The sequence below is a fragment of the Cotesia glomerata genome, unplaced genomic scaffold (genome assembly GCF_020080835.1).
Source record: "Cotesia glomerata isolate CgM1 unplaced genomic scaffold, MPM_Cglom_v2.3 scaffold_112, whole genome shotgun sequence".
NCBI classification, from domain to species: domain Eukaryota; kingdom Metazoa; phylum Arthropoda; class Insecta; order Hymenoptera; family Braconidae; genus Cotesia; species Cotesia glomerata.
This window is the reverse complement of record NW_025401466.1, coordinates 1-25000: the sequence shown is the minus strand read 5'-3', so window position 1 is coordinate 25000 and position 25000 is coordinate 1. Positions and strand designations below refer to the sequence as shown.

The 25000-nt window shown below is 30.9% G+C and overlaps 4 protein-coding genes across 7 annotated transcripts; 2 read left to right on the top strand and 2 right to left on the bottom strand.

Annotated features, from left to right (window-relative positions):
- Positions 1-32: 32 nt before the first annotated feature.
- Positions 33-2994, bottom strand: LOC123273646. Its single transcript, XM_044741087.1, has 6 exons — positions 2889-2994; positions 2063-2165; positions 1814-1950; positions 948-1112; positions 660-863; positions 33-579 (listed from the first exon to the last, which is right to left on the bottom strand). Exons 2-6 carry the CDS (start codon positions 2115-2117, stop codon positions 331-333), a joined length of 810 nt encoding a protein of 269 aa, XP_044597022.1. The 5' UTR covers positions 2118-2165; positions 2889-2994; the 3' UTR covers positions 33-330.
- Positions 2995-3043: 49 nt separating this feature from the next.
- Positions 3044-6792, top strand: LOC123273645 (cilia- and flagella-associated protein 91). The gene is made up of 2 exons (XM_044741086.1): positions 3044-3165; positions 5521-6792. The coding sequence occupies exon 2, from the start codon at positions 5529-5531 to the stop codon at positions 6681-6683; it is 1155 nt and encodes a 384-aa protein (XP_044597021.1). The 5' UTR covers positions 3044-3165; positions 5521-5528; the 3' UTR covers positions 6684-6792.
- A 1232-nt stretch (positions 6793-8024) lies between these two features.
- Positions 8025-15428, top strand: LOC123273644 (EH domain-binding protein 1). Of its 4 annotated transcripts, none has more exons than XM_044741084.1 (19): positions 8025-8206; positions 8263-8363; positions 8459-8893; positions 8989-9116; positions 9270-9477; positions 9559-9740; positions 9909-10120; positions 10240-10375; positions 10511-10732; positions 10884-11073; positions 11178-11570; positions 11635-11805; positions 11947-12030; positions 12149-12262; positions 12937-13137; positions 13216-13365; positions 13453-13670; positions 14816-15004; positions 15092-15428. In XM_044741084.1, the coding sequence occupies exons 4-19, from the start codon at positions 9013-9015 to the stop codon at positions 15171-15173; spliced, it is 2856 nt and encodes a 951-aa protein (XP_044597019.1). In that variant the 5' UTR covers positions 8025-8206; positions 8263-8363; positions 8459-8893; positions 8989-9012; the 3' UTR covers positions 15174-15428. The 4 variants fall into 4 exon arrangements, with proteins under 4 accessions (XP_044597019.1, XP_044597017.1, XP_044597020.1 ...); XM_044741082.1 differs by having other exon boundaries at positions 8263-8724; positions 8794-8893; XM_044741083.1 differs by having other exon boundaries at positions 8107-8198; positions 8263-8893.
- Positions 15429-17121: 1693 nt separating this feature from the next.
- Positions 17122-23184, bottom strand: LOC123273643 (unconventional myosin-Ie-like; the record flags this gene model as incomplete). Its single annotated transcript, XM_044741081.1, is given in 9 exon segments — positions 17122-20299; positions 20410-20774; positions 20868-20996; positions 21246-21371; positions 21549-21711; positions 22013-22190; positions 22332-22426; positions 22670-22759; positions 23056-23184. Coding segments are annotated over 9 exon segments (3681 nt in total), but the record flags the coding sequence as incomplete, so codon positions are not given.
- Between the last annotated feature and the right edge of the window lie 1816 nt (positions 23185-25000).

The following is a 25000-nucleotide window of genomic DNA, read 5'->3' as shown; positions in this document are numbered from 1 at the left end:
TTAAGTATATTTATTTAATAAAACATTGAAATTAAAACGTGTCGTATTCAATGCTCGAAAAAATTTACCTCACCTCACCTGTTTCTCGTAATTCTCGGACACTGTTAGCTGCAACTTTTAACGTATTATCAATTAAAAAGACAGTAAATAAAACACATAGCATTCTCATATTTAAAGTAAGTCGGTAATTTTTTTTTATTAACCCATTAATGACGTTTATTAGCGAGAGTCATTTGTTTCTTCATAGCCTACTTAATTATTTGATTGATTAATACATTCATGTATATATAATACTGAATGTAACTAAATGAATTTATTAATGAAATTATACTAAATGCTACGATCAACTTTAGCTCTTGCATTGCGAGCAAATTCTTGGGCTTTAATGGCAACACTACGTATTTTCATAAGATCATCTTCTGCGACGTGCAGTCGTTCGACTAAGTCTTCGACGCGTTTTTTCGCAGCCCCTAGTAGTTTTTGCTTGCTCGCCAGCGATCGTTTAGCCCCGACGACAGACACATCCGCATTCCTCATACTTGTTTTCACCATATTTACAGCTTTGGTCAACATTTGTAACTAAAAGAATTTGTCATTAATTATTTCATTTTATTTTTCAGCAATACGCACTGCTCGAGGTGTTAATTATAATTAAAAACCTGCTGTCTTGAGTCACGCGCCATGCGTATAGCTGCATTCGTACTTTTTCGCACTTGTTCCAACTCTAAACTGCCATCTTGGAACACTATTTGCGCTTCTTTAGTTTCTTCACCCAACTGTTCTAACAAAGCGATTTTACCCGACAATGCTGCTTCAGCGGCTTTTGCAGCACGAATCGCTCTGTCTGCTAATTGAGACTTTACCTATTTAAAGCATAAATTCCTTAGTTAATTAATTATTAGATAAATTAACGTAAAAATTTATTATCATTAATCTATCAAAGTTACCTGATGAGCAGCCTGTTGCGCAGCCATTCCTTGAGCTTCTGAAGCTGCTTTAGCTTCTTCTACCGCTTTATTAACTATCTCACTGCTCTTCTCCGATTGATCTCTCTTCTCAATTCTTTTTAATCTCATTTCATCGACATCGCGAACTTTTCGAAGTTTTTCATCCTGTAATATAATTATTTAACTGTTAATAATTCATAATTGTTCTAATCAAATCCAAGAGAATTTATAATTATAATAATTAGGTTGATCAGACCACAAACGTAATGTTGACAATTATTTCACACTTTATTGCTACGTTTCGTCGGACATTTATTTATTTATTTAAAAGTACAGACACCAATCGGCAATATACAGCAATTTAACATATAAAATTATGAATTTTAATGTGTATAGTAATATAAATAAAAAGAAATCCCGAATTCTTCAGGCAATCTAAAAATACATAAATTATTTCAATAAATCATGTCAAAAATACAAATTGTTTAATGGTATGTTGATGATTTTGTTATATACCTATCTATATTATAAAATTTTTTTTTTTAAACAAATTTTATGTAATTAAAAGTGTTTAGATTGAATTTTACAATCTATTTATGGAATATTGTATTATTTTATACGTATTGTAATGATGAATTTTAAGACTTATTTGACAATTTGTATTTTTGAGATAGTTTATTGAAATAATTTATTTATTTGATGTATGTATTTTTAAATTGCCTGAAAAAGTCAGAATGTCCAACGAAACGTAGCAATAAAGTGTGAAATAATTGTCAAAATTGCGTTTGTGATCTAGTCAACCTCATTATTATAATTGTTAATTAAGTATTAATATTTTTTTTTTTTTTTTAATTCTTTTTACTTACTAAATAGTGTGGATTGTAATGATTATTTCCATTGTTATTATTTCCGATAGATTTTAATCCACGAGCACGATTTGTTGTTCCGTTTTGCTGCGCTTCAGCTCCTTTAGCACGTTTCAAGTTCCCAAATGTCAGCGCAACTAGAATTATATATTATATCAATTTATAAATCACAACTATTAGTTCACTATTAGGCAATCTATGAGAATGGTTAGTAGTTTTATTAAAATAATTTTCATTAATCCGGGTTACCTAAATAAAGGGCCAGGAAGTACTGGATATTTCTCCAGCGTCTCCGTTTCCTCATGACATATCAACTTGACGTCTAGGTTGTCATAATCTCGTTTTGTTCAATCTGAAGTCAGACATAATCATTAATTTTTTTTTGCTAATTGTTTAAACAGCTTTATTATTTAATAACTTCATTCTTAATTTGTAAAATTAATTAATATGGTACAGATATGAATCTCATCGCTGCACAAAAAAGAATATTGATGTAAGCGTGTCAAGTATGACTTCATCGTGGGTACTTGATACCTTTTAAGCTTTTACATGTTATATGTAATTCAGCTAATTCAGCTTTGTTATAATATGAGTATTATACTATTATTTATTGTAATGAATAATATATAATTAAATTTATAAGGTCCGTGTGAAAGTAAGAGCACAACGTACGTCAATAGATAAACGTACTCCGGACCTACGGCAATTTATGTAGTTATACGGAGTATAATACATAATATTTAATAGTTTCTAAAAGTTATTACTCATTCTATGATCTGCAATTTATAGAAAAATATAATCTTAATTCAAGATAAATTGTAACAAAACGTTTTAATGAATATGATTGAAACGTTTCGTGTTGAGAGATCAAGCTGAATTAATTTAGGAGTTTTAAGAAATTAATTCTTCATGCAGTTAATAACAAATTATTTCAACTCTTAAAAATCTATTAAATAAACTTAAAATTTCAAATATTTTTAATATTTGAAATTTTATTTCAATTAATCATAATTTTACATGATTAAAAAATCAAACACTGTTATTATATTTATTACAGTGTAAAATTATGCAATACTTAAAGTTTAGGTGACATTTTCGAAGAAAAATTCTATAAGATGTAATTGTAAACAAGCTGGGAGGTCCACTGTCTACAATAGTAAATCCCTTCCGTAGCCTCGCCTCTAACAAACCGCCAAACTGGACCAGCGGGACTATAAGAACTCCTAGGATCGGCGAGTTATCTATCAGTTTGTATTAGTTCCCGCCTCGTGAAAGGACAGATACTTTTCCTTGTATTTTTTTATTTTTCTTCTCGTGCCAAACATTTTAATCTATTGATTCTGTAACAATACGTAAGTTATTTATTGTTCATTGTTATAAACTATAATTAAAATTATAATATTAAAAATTTACTTACAAAAATTAATAATAATCAATTAAATTATTTTTAACAATTATTTCTTCATATATATTTATAATTGAAAGTAAAAAATGATTATTAATTTATTAAAAGTATAAAATAATTATTAATTTATTTGTATTTAAATATTAATCAATAAATTATTGTAATCGAATTTATGAAAATTGACGTAGATTTAATTAGTTTAATTAATTAACTTAAAAAAAAATATCGATTTATTTGAAATAAAAATCGTTGACAGCTAATCATTTAATTTACTTCCTTGAATCAATAAGAAGAGAATTAATTTAATTTAATTAAGTGTAAAAAATTCGCGTACAAAACCAAACGGTAAACTAATAAAAAATTTTATAAAATGTGAAACTAAATTGAAAGTAAAAAAGTAAAAATCACGGATAATTACTTAGAAAATTTATTCAAGTAATATTTGCGTCGATTCAATGATAAATTATAAAAGATATTTATGTCATTTCTAAACTAGTTATTTATACCAGTCATAAAAATATTCATAATACTTCCATTATTCACTCAATTACTTAAACGATTAACGGATACGTTGATTTTTACTCCTACAAATTTTAAGCGCCTTTCTATAAGTTTTAAAAGTAATTGGTAATGAAGGTCGATTGTAACTATTTGAAAGGACTGTAAGCTTATAATAGAAAAAATGTAAAAATGTAATAATGAAAGACTAGATAAGTGATACATAAAATATTTATCTCAAGTAAATGTTTATTCCCATCGGGCTCAAGTTTATGCATTTTCATTATACAATATCTTGTATGGTAAGAATAAAAATCCATAAACCGGGCGTTTACTCTCGCTAAGAGCGACTTTCAGAGCGCAACAAGACAAGTAACAGTTAGTGTGTACGCGTTTGTTAAATATACATACACAGATATCTATCTCAATTCCTACATTTGCAATAATATCACATAGGTATAAGTAAATGTATTTGCTCGTGAGTAGGCCTAACTTTTAGATTGAGATAATAAGTTTCGCCCAATAAAGAACGTACGAGTCACGATCGGCACGAGCTTAGCTATAATACATATTAGCATTGATATGCATTAACACACTGGCATGGCATATCACCACTCTGTACTTTTTCTGTCATTTAAACTTGGACATGTACTTGTACTTTTACTCCCACATTTGTTTTAACTAACATATTAGGTAATAAATATATTGCAAATACTAAGGGCGTGGTCGAAGACAAGACCCGTTAACACAAGAAATTTCATAAAAAACAAATCGTTTAGCATTTAACAGAGCAATTATTACTTACTTTTACGTTCATTTATTGTAGCTACTTTGTTATTGAGTAAATAGAAAAAAAAAATTACACTTAAATAATTTAACAATTAAAAAAAAAAATATTTCTTAAGTAAACTGTTGATTATTCAATGTCGATTGTTTATTAGACAAAATAAAGTAAACCGGTAATCAAATTCCCCTCACTCGATCTCTTGCATCATAACGTGATACCAATTACGCATGGATAAGCTCGCTTTCGTCGCGAGCACTGTTATGTCTCGATAACATGGATTTGTGAATTTAAAAATAATCTGGAGAACAAGTTACAAGTTAGTCCATGATTGATATACATGCATAGTAATAAACTGTTATTAAAAATATAATTAGAAAAAAATCTTGAGTTATGGCATAATCGATTCTTCGGTACGAATGATTGTAGTTGATCGAGAACAGATTAGATAATCAATTCCATAATTGAATGGTTACAGGTGATTGACCATGCGGCTATCTAAATTTCGGTGAAATTACTTCGGAATTCATCATTTTGATTTCTAAAACATACATAAGAGTTGATTAATTAAAAACTTATCTATTTTTTATTTTCACAAAAAATTAGGTGACAAAGAAGACTATGAAGTTTTCATATTTCCTAAGAAAAATGTTAGATTGTAAACAAATATTATCCCTTATTAAAAAAAAAAAAAAAAGATTTGAAAAGATTCACTCCAGGCAACTGTATATCTATATATAGCAGTCAACTCAAATTTTTTTGAATCTTTTTAAATCTTTTTTTTTTTAATAAAGGATTCCCTTTTAAGAGTTATTGACAATTATATAAACAAAAATGTAACAAAGTTTGTGGAACAGACTGTACATCTGGTAAAAATATAATAATAATAATAAATATTCTCACAAAAAATTAGTTCACTTAACTATCTAATAATTTATTCATGATCAAGATACTTAAGAATGAATTTCAATTTCTAATTATGAATTAAACTAATTACATAATTTAATTCGAATGTTGCAGATAAAAAAATGTACAAACTGCTAACTCTATCTCTGGTATGTACGAGTGTGGTCTTTGGTAATCCAGCAGCAAAGCAGGGGAAAGAAGCTCGCAAACCACGCGAATATATCGAAGGCTACGAGCACGCTAATCATGGAGCATATGCCTTTCTGGCTGACTTGCCAAACGCTAAGCTTGGTAAATTCGACAGCTACTCGGCTCCATCCCACCCGACTCATTACAAAACCGGGTTCAGCGTTGGCGGAGGCCTAGTTTCTATCGCGCGTGGTGCTGCTGATCAAGCAAGAACTCAAGTCAGCCAACAACACTCAGCCGCTGGACAAGCTGCTTACACTGCGAAGAACCAATTAGCCCAAGCCGCAGCCCAATCCGCAGCAACAGCAGCCGCAGCACTTGCTGGAAAGCAAATTATTCTTTCAGGTCTTGAACAACAATCCCGTGACGCCCATGTAGCAGTTGATGGTGAAAAGATGCAGCTTCAACAGGCAGCGAGAGCTGCAGCTGCTGCTAGGAATGCAGCCCAGCAAGCTATGCATCAAGTTCAGGTTGCTACCACTGCTTTGAACGCTGCTCAAGCAACTGCTGACCACTCTGCTCAAGCTGCTGCTGAGGCTGCCGCTGAATTAGCTGCCCAGACCAGTATGGTAGGTCAGGCCAAGGCCCGTGCCAAGACTATTGATGAACAACTCGCTGCAGCCCGTCTTGACTTCCTTGCGACTCAATCTGCCAACGACAAGGCCGCCGCTGCTGCTCAATTAGCTCAAAACAACGCTGCTGCTGCTGCTGCTCATGCTGCTGAAAGTGCTCAAGCTCTTGCTCCTTTGCCTTCTGTCGCTGAAGAAGAAGATCACCACCACGACGATCTTCATGACGCTCAACCCGATGCTCACTATGATGCTCACCACGATGGTCATGGTCACTACGATGGTCACCATGATGCCACTTATCTCGTTGAACACCACCAACAAGAACCAGTCCACGAAGTTCATGGTCATGCTCACGGACATGTTCATGCTGCTCCAGTCCACGGTGTTGCTCACTTGCAACCAGTTCACTACGCTGATCATCACGATGACTCTTATGCCCCTCACAAGAATTCTCTTCACGCCCCACACAACGGTGCATCCTACGTAGATAATTATGATTACAAAGGATATTATTAAGTAAAGAATTCATTTCAAATCATAATTATGTGATGTAAAATTTGTTTGTACAGAATTGATTTTGTATATGATTGAAAGAAATTTAATAAATTTTTTAGTTCTTCATTAATTCTATTAATTGGTGTCATAAAGTTAGACCGTTGCATTTGTAATTATCACATACCTTTGGGAAAATTACGCTAAACTTTTTAATTCAATTTGTCAAACTAAAGCAATAAATATCTTTGGATCAAAAAATTTATAGTATATTGCTTCAACAACAAATTGATTTTTAACATGACGAACTGAATTGTTGATCTTTACTCAGCTATCTTTGTTCAGGAAGATTATTGATTCTTCAATGCAAACTTATTTATTATTGTAATAACTAGCAGAAATCTAACAGTTTTTTCTATTATTTTTATAAATCAATTATAAAAAAAATATTTTTAAAAAATTTGCATTTACCAGTTTTTCTTATTTCTAGATATGGATTCTTTTATGAAAATAAAGTTAGCAGACACCTGACAATTTTTAGAATTCTTATTGAAAAATTTATAACGAAAAAATTTTAAAGAAATTCAAGATATATATAGAAAATTTAAAAAACAATGCATGGAATTTTTTACAATATTCTTTTAATTCTAATTAAATTAATAAAAAAAAAAATGTTATAAATGTCTTCTAACTTCGCTATCATATTCTTTTGATTAAAATTTTTGTTTTATAATTTAATTGATTAAAAAATCCAAAAAATTGACAGATGTCTGTTGATTTCAGATGAGAATTAAATTAGCCGACATTTAAAAATTTTCATAATTTATTTTATTGAAAAATAATTTTTAAAAAATTAAAAGAAAAATTTTTACAAGCAGAAAATTTTAAAAATTATGCGTGCAATTTTTTAAAAATATTTTTCTAGTTCTGACTTAATTAATAAAACAAATAAAAAATTGTTGAGTGTCGGCTAATTTTAGTATCATATTATTATTTTTCCATACTCTTTTTAGTAGATTTCATAGAAATTCAACTATTATGTTTGCTCGGGTAAGTTTTTTGTAACGATATCATTTTTTTAACAACTTATTATCACAATATCAATAAGTTTTATCTTTTTACAAAATCATTTTTCATCGTATGATGATTTAGCTTCTACTTGTCTGATATTCAAAATCTCTTCTGAAACAAAAAATGCCTACTGTGCTGCCACCTAGCGATTTGAATTGTGGTCACTTTCCGACTTACCACTTTCGATCAACAATATAAACTTCTTCTTAACCAACAACAATAAAAAATGAATTTTGACATTTGCAATTCTAAATGTAAAGTTTGCAGTCAGTGCCCGTGCAAGTGTTTATACTAGTTGAATTGATTCAGCCAGTGATTTCACACTAATTATTTTTCATAGCTTATGTTTAATTTTATAAGACAAGGTAGAGTAAGCCAGTCAGTTACGGTAGTTGAAGTTGGACGATAATCAGCTGTCTCATTGGCCGCGGAACAAACTGTAGAATTACGCGCATGTATTTCACACACGTACGTATGTCGATGTATATATGTATATAAACTGTATGTATAATTCGTTGATTTCTTTTTTCAGTAATAAAAGAACAGTGATCGAGGTACGCGAGAGCTGCAAGCGAGTATGACAAGAGCAAAGAGTGTGTAATGTATGTACAACTCTGATGACTAGAATGTTCAGTAAGTGAAGTTCATTGAAATCAGCATGACGTACTGGTTCTGACAGTGCAGTGATAGAGACACCTGAAAATAAACGTGGTTATATATATTTACAGGTTTAAAAACAATAGCTGTAGTGATATATTTTTTTTATTTGCAATAAGTTCAACATTGAAGGATAGTCGCCATTGAAAAAAATTAACTACGTCCGGTTGGGCCTGTCTTAAGTTATTATGTTTAAGTTTATATATAACCCATGATAAATAGACTAAAAAAACTGAAGATACCAAGGATGAAGGTTGAAGGATAATTACGAGGTCGTGAAGGAAACAGGAAACTAGCTATCAATAATCGATTGTTACGCTTAACTAAATATTAACTTGTAAGCTTACATCTTCAAGTTTATTCTACATATATAGTCACTGACTATTATTATTATTATTTCAACTAGTGGCTGGTGAACTTTTTTTATTAATAATCTGTGAATGAGATAAAAAATTATAGTGACCTTGACAATTTAAGAAATGACGAAACAGTGATTGCTTCTTTTGGTTTGTTCAATTTTTAGTACTCTCTCTTTTATTTTACAGTAAATCATTTATTTATAAATAAATTAATTAATTAATTAATTTTATTCTGTGATAAGGTATTGTTGAAGAATACTTGAATAATGAGTTCAGTGTGGAAAAGATTGCAGAGGGTGAACAAGAGAGCTGCCAAGTTCCAGTTCACCGTCTCTTATCATGAACTTACTCTCGAGACAACATCTAAATGGTGAGATAAACTTTCTAAATAATAAAGATGTCGTAATTTATTTTTAAAACTTTATTACTATTATATCTCATGTCTATTATTAAATTACAGAAAAATCGTAATTGATTTTTTTAATAAAAAAAAAAAATATTCTTTTTTTTTTCTATTATTTAGGAGACCCAATAAATTGAGTGTTGTTTGGACAAGGAGAAGTAGAAGAGTCAGCTCAGACCCATTAGAATGGGAGCCTTGTTTGAGTGATCCAATGATCGGAATAGTCAGTTGGGCTGTTCCTGATAACCACACTGTGTCCGTAACACTTTTTAAAGACCCACGTACTCATGAGCTAGAGGATAAGGACTGGACTTTTGTCATTGAAGATGTAATAAATACTTTAAATTGTTTAATTGACTGATTGATTGTTTAATTTATTCATGGAATACTCTAATTTAATATTGAATAGGTCTCTCCAACGGGAAAAAGAAGGCACGTCGCGGCAACAAATATTAATATGAAGAAATATGCGACCCTGGAATCAAGTCAGCAACAGCTCAAATTAGATCTCAAACCAACGTCGAAAAAAATAGTCCGTGCTACGTTGGAGTGCACGTTATCGTGTGTGTTCCTTCGAGAAGGCAAAGCTACGTAAGATATATTTATATGTTACTCTTAATCTGTAATCACTAGCTATTTTTTTTCAAGTACATGTATATCATCACTAATGATCATATTACTCAGCATTTACTAATAATTATAATAATAATAATGGTGATGATAATATATACATATTTGATTTGTTTATGTATGAAATAGAGATGAAGATATGCAAAGTATGGCCAGCTTGATGTCTGTAAACAATAACAGCGATATAGCGCCTTTAGATGACTTTGATAATGAAGATATCCCTGAGGATGTCGAGGAGTTATCGCTAAAGAATTTAGACGAAATTCTTGATATTTCAACGCAACTAGAAATGATGACGAACAGTCTGACTGAAAACGAAATGCCAAGTACTCCGATAAGCGGTAAAATATTTAATTATAGGTTTTTTTTTATCTACTAATGAAATAAATATTTGATTATTTGCGTAGATATAGTAGGTGATAACTATTATTATAATTATAAATTATAATTAATATTTTAGTGGCTAGCTTAGTTAAAGACGATGCAACACCGGTAAACGATCAAGTTAGTGTAACACGTGATGTCAGTTTAACGGCTATCCCTGATAATATCAAGGACAGATCGCCTATTAAAGATGAGATCGCCGTTGAAAACGAGTACGTTTGTTTTATTTTTATTTTTAAAGACAATAAAATAATATTTAGTTCATTGTTCTACTTAAATTAAAGAACTAATGATTCTAAATAAGAATTAAAATTATTTTTATCTATTTATTTTGTTTGTTTTTTTAGTAAAAACGCTTCAATGAGATCAAAGCTACAACCATTGGACTTGAAAAAAAATGAAACATGTGCACCACGTATGCGAGAAATAACACCGGGTCAAGATCTTTTAGAGTGGTGTAAAGATGTTACACGCAATTATTCAGGCGTTAAAGTTACAAATCTAACGACGTCGTGGCGTAATGGAATGGCGTTTTGCGCAATAATTCATCACTTTAGACCTGACCTTATGTAATAATTTACAATAATTCTATTTTTATTCATTTTTTTTTCTTAAATTTACGTCTTTGTCTGTGACATTGCGTAGAACTCATTTGCTTTTGTGATTTAAAATTAGACTATGGAATATTTATATTTATGCTTGTAATTTATTACTTCTCAGCGACGTGGATTCATTGTTGCCACATGACGTCAAGGGTAATTGCAAAAAGGCGTTTGACGCGGGGGAAGCACTCGGTATTCCACGTGTTATAGAACCAGCTGACATGGACATACTAACTGTACCGGATAAGCTAGCGGTAATGACGTATTTGTACCAATTAAGAGCCCATTTTACTGGTCATGAATTAGAGGTAAGTCAATGTTCAATACACGTACACGCACATACTTCCATAAATAATGAAATAGTAAATTATTGAATGATCATTTTTTTATGTATGTGTGTATGAAAAAATAGGTTCATCAAATCGGTAAAACCGCAGACGAGTCATCGTATATGATTGGTAGGTTCAATACGGACAATAATTCCGAGGTGAGTGTACAATTATTCGGTCAGGAGATCATTAATATGCGGAAAAAGGAAAATATTGAGCAGAGAAGCAATAAAAGTGGTGATACTAATACAAACAGACGGTCTAATCCGTTTGATTATAAAAGAGATGAAACTTGTGGTGAATCGTTGAAAAATAAATTGCATCTTAGTTTAAATACTGATATTCAGGATAATGAACCAGGCAAAGACAAATCACCGTCTAGTGTTAAAGACGTCAAGGACATTATTCTCGCAAGTTCAAAAAGTATCTTGGGAAAAGTTTTATCGCCTACTAAAGAAAAATATACCAGAGAAAAGGTTCGTCATTGGTTATTTAATTTTTCCATAGCCAATTTATTATATTTTATTTTTATAAATCCAGAGTAAATCTCCACCACGGTCACTTCACGTTCAACAACGTCCAATTCTCATGACGAGACGTCAATTAACGGATCCATTTGGATCTGACGATGAAGATGAAAATATTCAAGTTGTTGACGACAAGTGGTCTCAATCGATTTCTATCACCAAGTCACCGACCTCTCCACGAGACGTACGAATTTATTACTATATTACTGTTATTATTGTCATTATTATTGTTGTTATCATTTTTTATGTTTGTTATGTTGAACATTAGTGTACATAGTTTTTTTTTTTGTCATTATTTGTTTTTGTTTTGTTTTTTTTAATGTAGGAAATAATTGATCGAGCTATTCGAGCTAATTCAGAAGGTCCTCGTGGTCTCTCTCCATTGCACGGCGAATTACGATCACAGCATGTAATTGTCTAGTCACTTATTATTTGAATTAGAGAACAAAGACACTTGTTTTTTAACAAAAGAAACAGTTGAATATAAAGAAAGTAATAGATCATGTTATTTTTATTTGTTTAAACAGCCGCTGGTCACTCGACATGACGAGCTGAGAGAGCGTGCACGACAACTCTTGGAGCAAGCCAGAAGTCAATCTAAAACATCAGCAATGTCTTCGCCAGTTTCAAGTCCCGTTGATGTGAGTCTTAATTACTTATTAATTATTTAATTTGCTAAATTTATAATACATACTAGCAACCTTGCAGTCACTATGTGACTGCCGTGACTTGTGAACTATAAATAAATAAAATTTTGTTTCATTAAATAACTACTTTTGTTAAATTGCTCTGTACTTTTTTAACTATTGACGTTTTTAAAAATATAAGCTCATCCCGACGTTATACTCATCAAGAGCTTTCATTTGAGCACCCATATGGATTTTGATATATTTTTCATATATACATATATATAATATATATTTTAAAGATATAAGCTCATCCCGATGTTACACTCATCAAGAGCTTTCATTTGAGTACTCACATGCATTTTTGATATATTTTTCATATATACATATATATAATATATATAAATATAGGAAAAAATGATGTGGGTACTTGAATGAAAGGTCTAGACGAGTGTAACATCGAGATGAGCTTATATCTTAAAAAATGTCAATAGTTTACAAGATACAAGGTCATTTCTTAATTATGTATCTAGAGATAGAGAAGCCATGAAAAGGCACAACTCCAGGTTAAGACTTTTCCAACGATAGAAAATTTAACCATAAAAATCCATTTTATCATATAAATACACTGGCCACAAAATTTTGTTTATTCTCTTAATAATATAGATAATACAATTAAATAATTTCAGTCTCAGAATGAGGACGATCGGCAACAGCAGCTGCGTGAGCGAGCACGTCGGCTGATTGCCGAGGCACGGATGGGTGTTGTTTTAACTCCAAGTCAGCTCGGCGATGATAACAATAGTGATAGACGATCTACCGATGATCAAAATAATAGTCCGAGACGTAGTATGACTCCTTCAACACCCGGTGATCGTTTGAGTATAAAGGCAGGTGTTATCTTACATTTAAAATGTGTTAATTCGGCACGTAATGATATTTAACAATACTCGTTTTTATTTTTGCAGTCTGAATATAATGGAAATATACTGGCTAATGCCAGCGCTATTGATAGTGATAAAAAAAATAATTCACCCATGTATTCTTACAATAAAATAATCGAGAGAATTTCACCTGATAAAATTAGCCCGGAAAAAAGCCCACAGACAATTCGAGGGGTAAAAATAAATTTATTACTTATTTATTTTTAGATTTATTGAAGAATAGAATTATTTATTTGATTTAATTACTGTTATTATTTGTAGCTGGGTAAAGATATGACGTCTTATATCCAAAATGAATTAGAGGCTTTAGAAAGAGAACAAAGCCAAATAGACATACAGGCGGCGAAACTTGAAAAACAATTACGAGCCGCAATGGAGAGTGATAATGAAGATGACACTGAACGACTCATGTCACTATGGTTCACGCTTGTTAATAAAAAGAATGCTTTGTTAAGACGGCAAATGCAGCTTAACATTTTGTAAGTAGCTTTAATAAATAATAAATTTATGATATCTATTTATTATTTTTGCTCTAAATAGAACAATAACAATAAATACTTTATTAATTTTAAGGAGTTAGGGGTAGTCAGAGACAGGAAAAAATGAGAATTTTCAATCATTTTTTTTGCCAATAAATCATTTTACTTTATAAAAGTAATAATATGGCATCATTACACAATATTTTGATTTGGCTTCACGAAAATTTGGAAAAAAAAATTAATAATTCCAAAAGTTACGGCTGTTTGTGTTGATCGCGTTTTAACAAATGGTCCTTGCGGTGACCATCATAAATCCTTGGAGATTCATATAAAATCAATCGGACAAAAAAAATAGTTTTATTAACAGATAATCTAGTGCCTGATCGAAGCCTTTTTTTTTAAAAAATAACTAACAAATTGGCGGCTTCAGGAAATTTTTCAGTTATAAACAGTTATTTTCGGGGAAAACCAACAGTTAATTGTTTATAAAAAATTGAAATTTTTGAAAAAAAAATCCTTCGATCAGGCACTAGTTTTTTATGTTTTTCAAAAGCTGTATGAATTTCATTAAAATCTAATGAGCGGTTTTCAAGTTACAGTGGTCACCAGTTCAAAAAATATAGTTTTGAGAAAAACGCATTTAAAGTTTTACACTCTCGAGAGCTACCTGCTCTCGAGCGTTCTGGAGTACCCGGGCGCCTTTAGTTATTTGTCGAATAACTCCAAAAGTATTTGTCGGATTCATTTCAAATTTTCAGAGAACATTTTTAAGATATTATCTTAATTATACTTAAAGAGAATGCAAAAAAAATTAATTTTTTTTAAATTCTGACTACCCCTAACCCCTTAAGTTAATTGGCTATCCAATCTAATACAACAATTTTTATTTATTCATAATATTTGGTCTGGGCCGTCCGAATTATTTTTTCAGCCAAATTTATCTTTAGTGACAAATTTAGATATGAAATGTGGTTAAATTGTATATGCCTGGAGGGAAATACAGGCTAAAAAATATTACAAATAAATAAAAATTGTTGTATTAGACTGGATAGCCAATTAACTTAAAATTGATAAAGTATTAAAAACAACCAGTCTTTAGAAATAAATATTAAAAAACTAATAATAAATTTTTAATCTATCTGTAGAGAAAAAGAAGATGACCTGGAACGACGTTTTGAATTATTAAATCGTGAGTTACGAAGTATACTTGCTGTTGAGGATTGGCAGAAAACAGCCGAGCAGAAAGTAAGAGAAAATCTTTTACTTGAAGAACTAGTTTCTATCGTTAATAAAAGAGATGAACTAGTCCACCATTTAGATACGCAAGAAAGAGCGTAAGTTTTAAATATATGTTTTTTATTTTTATCTTACTGTTCTTCGCATGATTAATCATTGATGTATATTATTTTTGTTTACTACAGAATCGAAGATGATGACGAGATCGAACGTGATTTATCACGTGCTGGTTTAGCGCAACGAAATAAAAATTGCGTGATACAGTGAATAGTAATACTATATAGCAATAAATATTCAATTATTTTTTTTTGCTAATGGAGTTGCCAAAGAAAATGATAAAAATACGTTGCATGAATCGTGATGTGTTAGTGATTAATTTAAAACTTACAATATTAAAAAAAAAATCATTTATAAATCGGTGCAAGGATTGATAATTTTATAAAAGTAAACTTTTTTTACCCGCTGTTGCTTGTTTAAAGGCTTTAGTTTTCTCACTACGTTATTAAATTTATTCGATATAAAGAAACATTGTTTAGTTTTCATTAGTTAGTTAGTAATTAATTATATTAAATATAAAAAATAAAAAAAAAAAAAACGATAATTAAAGTACTAACGGATTCCCGTGTAGTATAGGTTGTTCAATACTGCAAACGCAGTCTAATAATTAATAAATAAAATTTCTTAATTACTTAGTTATACTTAAATAAAAATATTTGACTGGTACAAACTGGATGACCAGTATAATAATAATAATAACATTAATAATAATTTAAGGTATTTAAAATATCTATATGTACATATATACATATATATTATATATACTATATAATATATATACATATATATTTGACTCGAACCATCGGTGTTTATTGATAAAGATAGATTATTATTCTAAGCCGAATACTCCCGATCCAAATTCTTGAAGAGTGACTAATTTTTGATTATTACTTCTTCACCATAATATTTTATCGGTATGAGGTCTCATACCATCAGAGAAAATTTAGGTGAAATTCACAATTAAAATTCGTTTATCGACAATTATTGTTAGAGAAAGATGTAATTTTTTACTCAGTGTAACTTTTTCAATAACTGAAAAAATAATTCAGACAGCCCAGACCAGGACTCGAACCTGGATCATTTGGTAGAGCATTTGGCGCGTAACCAAAAGATCCAGGTTCGAGTCCTGGTCTGGGCTGTCTGAATTATTTATTCAGTTATTGAAAAAGTTACACTGAGTAAAAAATTACATCTTTCTCTAACAATAATTGTCGATAAACGAATTTTAATTGTGAATTTCACCTAAATTTTCTCTGATGGTATGAGACCTCATACCGATAAAATATTATGGTGAAGAAGTAATAATCAAAAATTAGTCACTCTTCAAGAATTTGGATCGGGAGTATTCGGCTTAGAATAATAATCTATCTTTATTAATAATAATAATAAATTATAATATTACTGAATTCGTCCGATAATCTTTAAAACAAGGTTAGTTAAAATAATAATCGACATACTCAAATCTGTGCCATAAAATCGTCAAGATATGACAGATGATTTAAATAAATGGCATGCGTGTAGATTTATATTCTAGGCATGCGAATAATTGAAAAGAGTGAATTATTTATATTTTTCATTGCTCACAATTGAATTTTTTTCTACCCACGATGACTGTTGCTAAATGACTGTTAAAAATTTTTTCTATATTATTATTATTTCTTTTTTTTTATAGTTTATTGATAAAAAATTAATTTAAAAAATAAAGAGAGAAAGAAAGTAACAAAGTTATTATTAAGTATGTATATTTTGCTCTAAATTATTATAAGAAAAAAATATTAAAAGATGGAAATATTTTTTTAATTTGCCTAATTGAATGTGTTGAATCACAATTTATGCCAAATTTTTTAACATTGTTAATTCGTTGTAGTAAAAACAATTACACCAATATATAAAGATTAAAAAAGTCAACATTCACATTCTACTAATTTTATGTATCACGTACATAAGCTACTACCGCAGTCTCTTTGATTACCATTTTAAAAGCTTCGATTGTAATTGCGACATTTATTATAAATACTATAAATTCATGCGAAATAAATTAAAAATTTTTATATCGATATTTATGATCAATAAGATTGTCGATAACATTGAAATTTTTAATAAATCCGTATGCATTGGATTGTATCATCAATTGTACGCTGATGTGAGAGCTTATTTATAAATCTTGACACTTGGTCTATACGCTGTAAATACTTGGAGTGACTAATAGATTTTAAATAGTTAACTTACCACTATTCAGTAAATTAATTGAAATAAAAACAATAGTTATAAGAGTGATCTCTGTAAATACCGCCACTCTCGCCTACAATTTTTTTTTAATTTAGCACTTTAGTACTTGGTTTATGTAAAATGAAACCTTATAAATTTCATTTTATCGAGTAAATGTCATATATTTAATAACAACAATAATAAAAAATGTTCATTGACGCCAGCAATACAATGCAATAATTGATAATTATAGACTTGAGCTTCGCGAGTATCATAACATTATTTATTAACATATTATGATACTTGTTATTTAACTATTATTAATACTTATCATTATCATTATCAGACAATTTAGTGTTTCTGCCGTCGATGGATATGATAATAAATTGTCATTTAAATATATTATTTTATTTAAATATTTTATATTATTATTGTATTGTAATAATAATATTAATGTATAAGTTTTATTTTATTATGTATATCATACTTTTATCCGGTGCAAATATACGGTGTGATGTGACAAACAATTAAACGAATTGTCAATTTATTTAATTATTAATTATATACATGCATTTATTTATTGTGTGTACATATTTTATTATGCACGTACCCGCATATTTGATGCTTGGAGCATCTCTTTGGAATAATTATTTAATTATTAAACATTAATAATAAATCTACTTAAATTTTAACAATCTGTTTATATGTAAATAATCAAAAATTTATATTTTTTCAACATAATTTGAAGGAAACAGTCCAGTTTTTCCTTTTAATTTTCCGTGCCACCAACCGCCTTCATGTTCCATCAAAACTTCAACAATGTCACCTTCTTTGAGACCTAGTTCATCCAAATCTTGCGGCTGGTAGTCATAGAGAGCTTTTACTTTAGGTAAATGTGATACTGGAGGTGGTCTAGGTGGTAATTTGTTTCTATTCGCATTATGAAGCGTCGCTGCTAGTCTCTGGTTAGGATCTTCATACTGATTTATATGTCCTCCAGAAAATCTATTATTACTATTATTATTACTATAACTATGATTACTTCCATTAACACTACGTTCATTATTACTATTACTTATTTGATTATTGTCTTGATTAATCAACAGTCTTTGATTATTAATAGGATTGTAACCTGGATAAATAATTGGCTGATTCGGTGGTGCCGGATCGGAAGGAGGTGGTGGTGCTCTTATCAATCCGACACGTGGACCACCTGTAGGATTATTAGTCAAAATTTTCCCGAGTGTCGCTGACAGAGCGGGGACTTTACCGTTGTTAATGTGATTATGCTGCGGCACAGGCCGGATATTTGGTCGATTTGGAGGCAGTGCGGGTCGTAAGCCCGAGGAAATAACGGGAGTATTAATTGGTGCACCAGCAGCAGCTGGTGACGCACGGGGAGTTGATGATGGGATGGGCGGTCTACTTCCTATTGTATCGGCGTTATCGTAAATATTGCTCGATGTTACTCCTCCAACAGTAGGTCGATAAGCATTACTATTGCTTTGATTAATCGACTTATTACTGTTATTATTATTATTATTGAATGAACGTGTGCCAGTTGTTCTGGCGCCAGATAAACGCGATGGTCTCGATGTCGATGGCATACCGGGACCGATAATAACATTCAGGATTTTTCCGTTTATCTTTAACGTCTCTTCGTCGCCGTAACCGGTCATTGAAAATTTAACTTGTCGCGTTCCTCCGCCACCCCATCCTTCCTTTTTAACTTTAAACTCTAAGTTATTGCTGAATCTAATGTTCAAAGCGTGACCCAGTTGTTCAAAGTATTTTTTACTAAATGCAGACAAAAATTCTGTTTTAAACATAAGCTGCAATAAACTAGCGTAGTCTTCTTTTGCATGAATTATTATAAAATCATCTTGCAGCGTGCTTAGTGACACGTGACTTATTTGATCAAAGGTAAGCTTTCGCTTGATGACTTCCTCACTCAATCGTTGTCTTCTTGCTCCTGGATCTTTTTTAGTTTTTTCTGCTCGGCCAATTAAATATAAACAATTACCAGTAAGTACTAAATCTCTACGGCACATTTTGAAACGTCGATCATATTTCTTAACAACTTCTGCGAAAAATATTTTATCCCGACGACCGAGAAGATTTTTAATACCTGGTCTACTATCCAGACCAATATAATCTCCGACAAAGTTTCTTTCTAAACTCGCGCGTCTACGTTGTTTGTGTCCGTACAATAAATCAGTAGCCGCTTGCTTTTCAGCTTCTTGCCGTTTACGAGCAAAATATTTTTTAAATGCTTTTTGAATTACACGGGCGTAATAATTGTACTTACGATCTCGAGCCTCCTCGAGCATGAACAAACTTTCTGGAGCTTTGACGAAAACTTTTGTTTTACCAAGCTGGTACTGTGTCTCATCGATCTGAATGCTGGACATGATCCATTGGATACCGCGTTTTTCATCTCCTCTCCAGTATGGCCAAGTTTGAGGCGTTAGAATAGCGTATCTGTGTAAAAATTTAGCAAACGGACGTCTATAAGCAAATCCAGCTCTTCTTACACGTATATTTTCTTTCAAGCCCAAGTACTCAACTTGATGTTTTACTCTCAGCGTATCCCAATCACGTGGTTTTTTAGTCTCGTTCGGTTTAATACACCGGATGTAGTGAGGCGTACACTTGATCAACTGAGCAACGAGCCGACTCGCTTGATTGCGAATTTTACTGCCCGCTGTAGTTGGTCTCGATTTAAGTGTTTTAGTCTTACTATTGATAGTTAATTCCTCTTCCGGTGGATACAATAGTTGTACTAAACTATTAGTACTGGTACGCATGAGGTCTATCAGGTCAGTAAATAAAACATCCCGGTTTTTGTCACAAAATCCGTCAACTGAGTAAATAACTTGGCCAGCGTAGTGCAAGATTGCAAAACCATCGCCGTTAGCGTGGAAATGAGCGTGACTACTGGCAACAACGGATAATTTCTTTTGTAAATCACCGTCAGCAGCATCACTACCACCATGAAGAGTTGCGCAAACGTCGTCAAGGACTAGGAAAATACCGGGAGGTCGTTTACCTTCCAGTAGCTCAACAACAACAGCATTATTAAAGTAATCTATCGGTGTCCATTTAATATTTTCTGCGACATACTCCTCCTGTTTTAAGTAGACAAAAAATATATTAATTAACAGATGTACAATTATTTAAAGTAATTAAGGTCTTGGATAATTATTGTTATTATTATCTAATTAATGTGACAATTTACCTGCTCAGCTTTCAAGGTCAGCTCGATAAATATTTGTTGTAACTTTTCATTGACAAAGTTTATACAAAATTGCTCAAAGCCATTTGTCTCGAATATTTCGAATCCGTATATATCAAGGATTGCTATTTCAAATGCATCGCCAGTTGTCATCATTGCCGAATTCACTCGTTTAACTAGATAATCAAAGAGTCGAGCGTATATGTCCTTGGCTAAAGCATCGCGGGTATAAAGTGCTTGAGCGACATTGAGAGTTACATCTACAGACTCAGACTGACTGCCCCATTTCGACTCAAATCCACGTGATATCAGTTTATGGGACAATTTTTCTGCTGATATACCTAACAAATATGCCGGCAATCTTAGCACTGAAATATTAAATATTTACAATAATAATAAAATATTTATTAATGTGTATGGGTAACTATAAATAGTTTTAATATACAGTATAAATTTCTTGCCTCTTGGATCTGCAATTTGGGAGTAATTTCCGTTTTCTCGGAACTTAATTGTCCCTATGTGAAGAATCCCAGCTACCAGGCGTAGTATATTAGATACTTCGGTCTCTTTGATGTCCATAACGCTCAAAGCTAAAACATTTTACGCTAATTACCGTTCGTCTCTCAACTAATTATATTTTTTCATATCATAAATTATAAATAACAACTATTTAGTAATCTAAGTTGTTGTTCAATGTCCAGCTAGACTTATCCATATATCTAGTTCAAAATTAATTAAATTAGATTGAAATGATTACAAAGAATTTTTAATCATTCTTGATAAGATTATTGGATTAGAAAATAAAAAAAAGTTATCAACTGACAAATTGACTGGATTACCTTTCAATGTTTCTTGAAAATCTTTGGCATCACTGCTACTTCCTCGATCACCCATACGGCAAATATTACCGTCCCAATTCATTAAATAATCACAGCCGTCGAGTTCGTTTCTCAAGCCGAATTCCGCTACAACAAACAGGCTTATATTATGTACGCGCACGTACAGAAATTGCAGTGCGAAGTAGAAACAAGCAAAGACAAGGGGAGAAAAAAGTTAACGAGAATCCCTCGCTCGTGGCCTCGACAACTTTAAAGAGCCCACACCAAAGCAACGCACGTATCGTGTCTCTTTATACTACTTACATTTCATCTGCTCATTTGCTCCAGCTGTCAGTTGATAAAACACATGGAAGTTTCTCTCACCGCCATTATGCTTGACAACCCGTGATTTTTCGAGCAGGAAGTTTGATATTTTACCGCCGATAGGCTGTCCGCCATCTCCAAATTGCATCTCTACATACTTTCCCTATTAAAAAAAAAAATAAACAATTATTCAATGCATTTATGTCAAATACTAAAAAACAATTACTCATTTATATGTAAATTACACAGAGTTTTTCTTGTTTTTTCTTAATTAAATTTTAATTAGTGTTATTTAATTTTAAATAATTTCTATTGATGTATATTGCCGATAGGCGTATGTTGATTAATAAATAAATAAGTAATCATAAATAGATAAACTTAAGATAAAAGTGTCTAAATTAAAAAATTTTAACATTTTCACACTCTTTAAATCGGCAATAAAGATAAACAAACGTTTAACTTACAAATCGACTACTATTGTTATTCCTAATAGTCTTGGCGTTACCAAACGCCTCGAGCAGAGGATTGGATTCCAAGATAATATCCTTAATTCTCTGTACACGATCCCCGCCGCCGCTGACCCTCGAAACATAAGCCATTATGTACTTAGCAGCTACCGTCTTGCCGGCGCCTGACTCACCACTGTTTCATGTTTACGATTAAATCAATGAGAACAAGAAATAATTTACAAGGAAATGGAGAATAAAAAGCAATAAACATCTCAACATTCATATAAGAAATAAAATGTATGTATCTCGCATTAACAGAGGTCTTGTCACGAACCTTATGATGACGCATTGACTCTCGACGTCTATCAACATGTTGCGGTACATTTCATCTGCCAACCCGTATATATGCGGTGGATTTTCATACGGGGCCTGTAATGTAGAATATTAATTACATACAAGCCTAAATACCGAGAATTTGTACACTGTAAAAAATTATTGCGTCAAACTTTTTTTTTTTTAATTTATTATTGTTTTTAATGATTAGAAAATTGAGCACCTAGTTCAGTGAAACTATAAAAACTTTTCACACCATACCGAAGAGACCAGTAATTTTTTACAGTGTAGTATAATTATTGTTATTGCATAGAATAAAAGTAACTATAATTAACTTACAGCTCCTTGATATATTTGAACTTCCTTCTCGCCAAAGTACGGCATTTGTTTAAATGGATTAATAGAAACCAAGACAGGCCCAATGCAAGTCTAATTATTATCATTTTAATTATCAGTACATTAAGGAAAGTGTTAAATATACTTGTAGTGGTGTATAATAACTGACAATAAAGTAAATGATGTAATTTAATGGCACAAGAGCTTTACTGAGGTCAGGAGTCTTGTAAAAAAATTAAATCATAGGATTATAGGATGAGAGTTTCTCACACTCAATCCTCTGAATGTTGAATTAGCATTCAGACTACAATAATAATGATAATAGTTAAAAAGGTGGATGGAGTAAGTAGAAAAGGAAGAGTACAAATAATTTGTTAATGAAAGGATACGTATATGTAGTCATCCATATATCTCTTGCGTAAATTATCCATGATAGCATCCTCGGTGATCTTAGGAAGTAGTACCATGTCATCGACCCCGGATACTTTGACATTTTGACTCTGCCAATGATGGATGACCTGAAAAATGTTTCAATTTAATATTATGTTTTTGTCATTATTTGATAATTGTTTTATTTTATTTAATGACGGCAATTTAGTACAAGTGCATAATGTTTTATGCAAAAATTAAATCCACAATTCTCGTAGAAAATGAACCAATCACTCTCGCTCTTGTTCAGAGGCAATGTAAATGGGAGTGTCGAGGCTCGAGAAGTGCTTCCGGTCATGAAACTCATGACCGCGCAACGACCAGAGAACTCTTTACATACTCATATTTAACTTTTTTTTACTCTTTCTTTATTTCTTTTGTAAATGCTCACTCGACATCAAAGAATTCAGGACTTTGTCCGGATTACGTGTCAAGTATCGTTTGTGTCCGATGAAAAGTCAGGAAGAAATGAAAATTTTTATGTTTAATTTAAATGAAAAATAGATAGAGAAGAAAAGAAGAATAGCAACGTTTCCGTTTTATTTATAGAACTTTATTTACTCGTTTTAATGATTTTGTTGTTGTTGATGTCGAAAATGTTAATCGCTGGACATGTATAACGGTAATTAATGACTTTTGATGCTACACTAAAGGAATGCATTGTCACATACTGATTTAAATGCTTGATACACACGTTAATTCCGCGAGAGCCTTCACGTGTTAAACAGATAAGGAAAACGGTTTTTGTATGATGATTCATTTTTCAAGGGAAAATATATGATATAAGTTTAAAAAAATATATATTACTTCTATTATTATACTTAATGCGGTTGAGACCTTTCCTAATTTCATATTTTTTTAATTCAATTAATTACTTAAAACGTTTTAAAAATCACTTGGTGGTATTATTTCTCAGAATCTTTTATTGTTAATTAAAAGTTAATTTTAACATCAATTTTAATTAGACCCATTAAGCTATTACTTACACTGTACTTATTGTTTTTTATATAACTATTCATTGATAACAAAATTTGAAGGTCATTGTCGTGTCTTTTGAAGTTTTATCTTGAAAAAATATAAAATTATTTGTTAAAACACCTCTTGTTAAAATAACAAATAAAATTAAAAATTCAGTTTGGGTTGTTAAAAATTTAGTCAAAGAGAAATTTGAGAACAAATAAGATAAACTTGATGTACTTTAGCGGTGAATCATCTGGGAATTTAGCTGCATAGAATTTAAAAATATGAAACAAAAGATTTCTTTTCAAGATTCTTTGTTGAGAATATTAAATATAAATTATCAATAATTAAGTCGGTCCAGTGAAATTTTTAAAATTTAAATAATAGTGTAATTATTTTTATTATTATTGATTTGTTAAACAAACCGGGCCGGTAATGAGTTTGATTATTCGGTCTAGTAAATAGGGCAGTTATAAAACCAACCAAGATTGTACATTGTCATTCTCGTTTTACTTGTTTCGCATTGACGAACAGCGTAAATAGCATCATATCAGCAAACATGACAAGTTGTAAGGTTTCTAATAAATGATCACCGATCAGTAATATTTTAACAAAGTATTTTTTACTACCATGACCATGGAATCACTGAAGACACATTTTTATCCATAATGTTATTTCAAACATTAAAAATAATGATACTGAAATTAGCAATGAAAATTAAGTTAGCCGATATCTAAAAATTTTTAGAATTTTTTTTTATTAAAAAAAAATATTAAAAAATTTTATTTAAAAAAATTTATTTGTAAAAAACTTGAAAAACTGTAAGTGCAATTTTTAAAAAATATTTTTTTGTTCTAATTTAATTATTGAAAAAAAAATAAAAAAATTAAAAATTTCGGCTAACTTTAGTATTATAAATTAGCAGACATCTGACAATTATTCGAA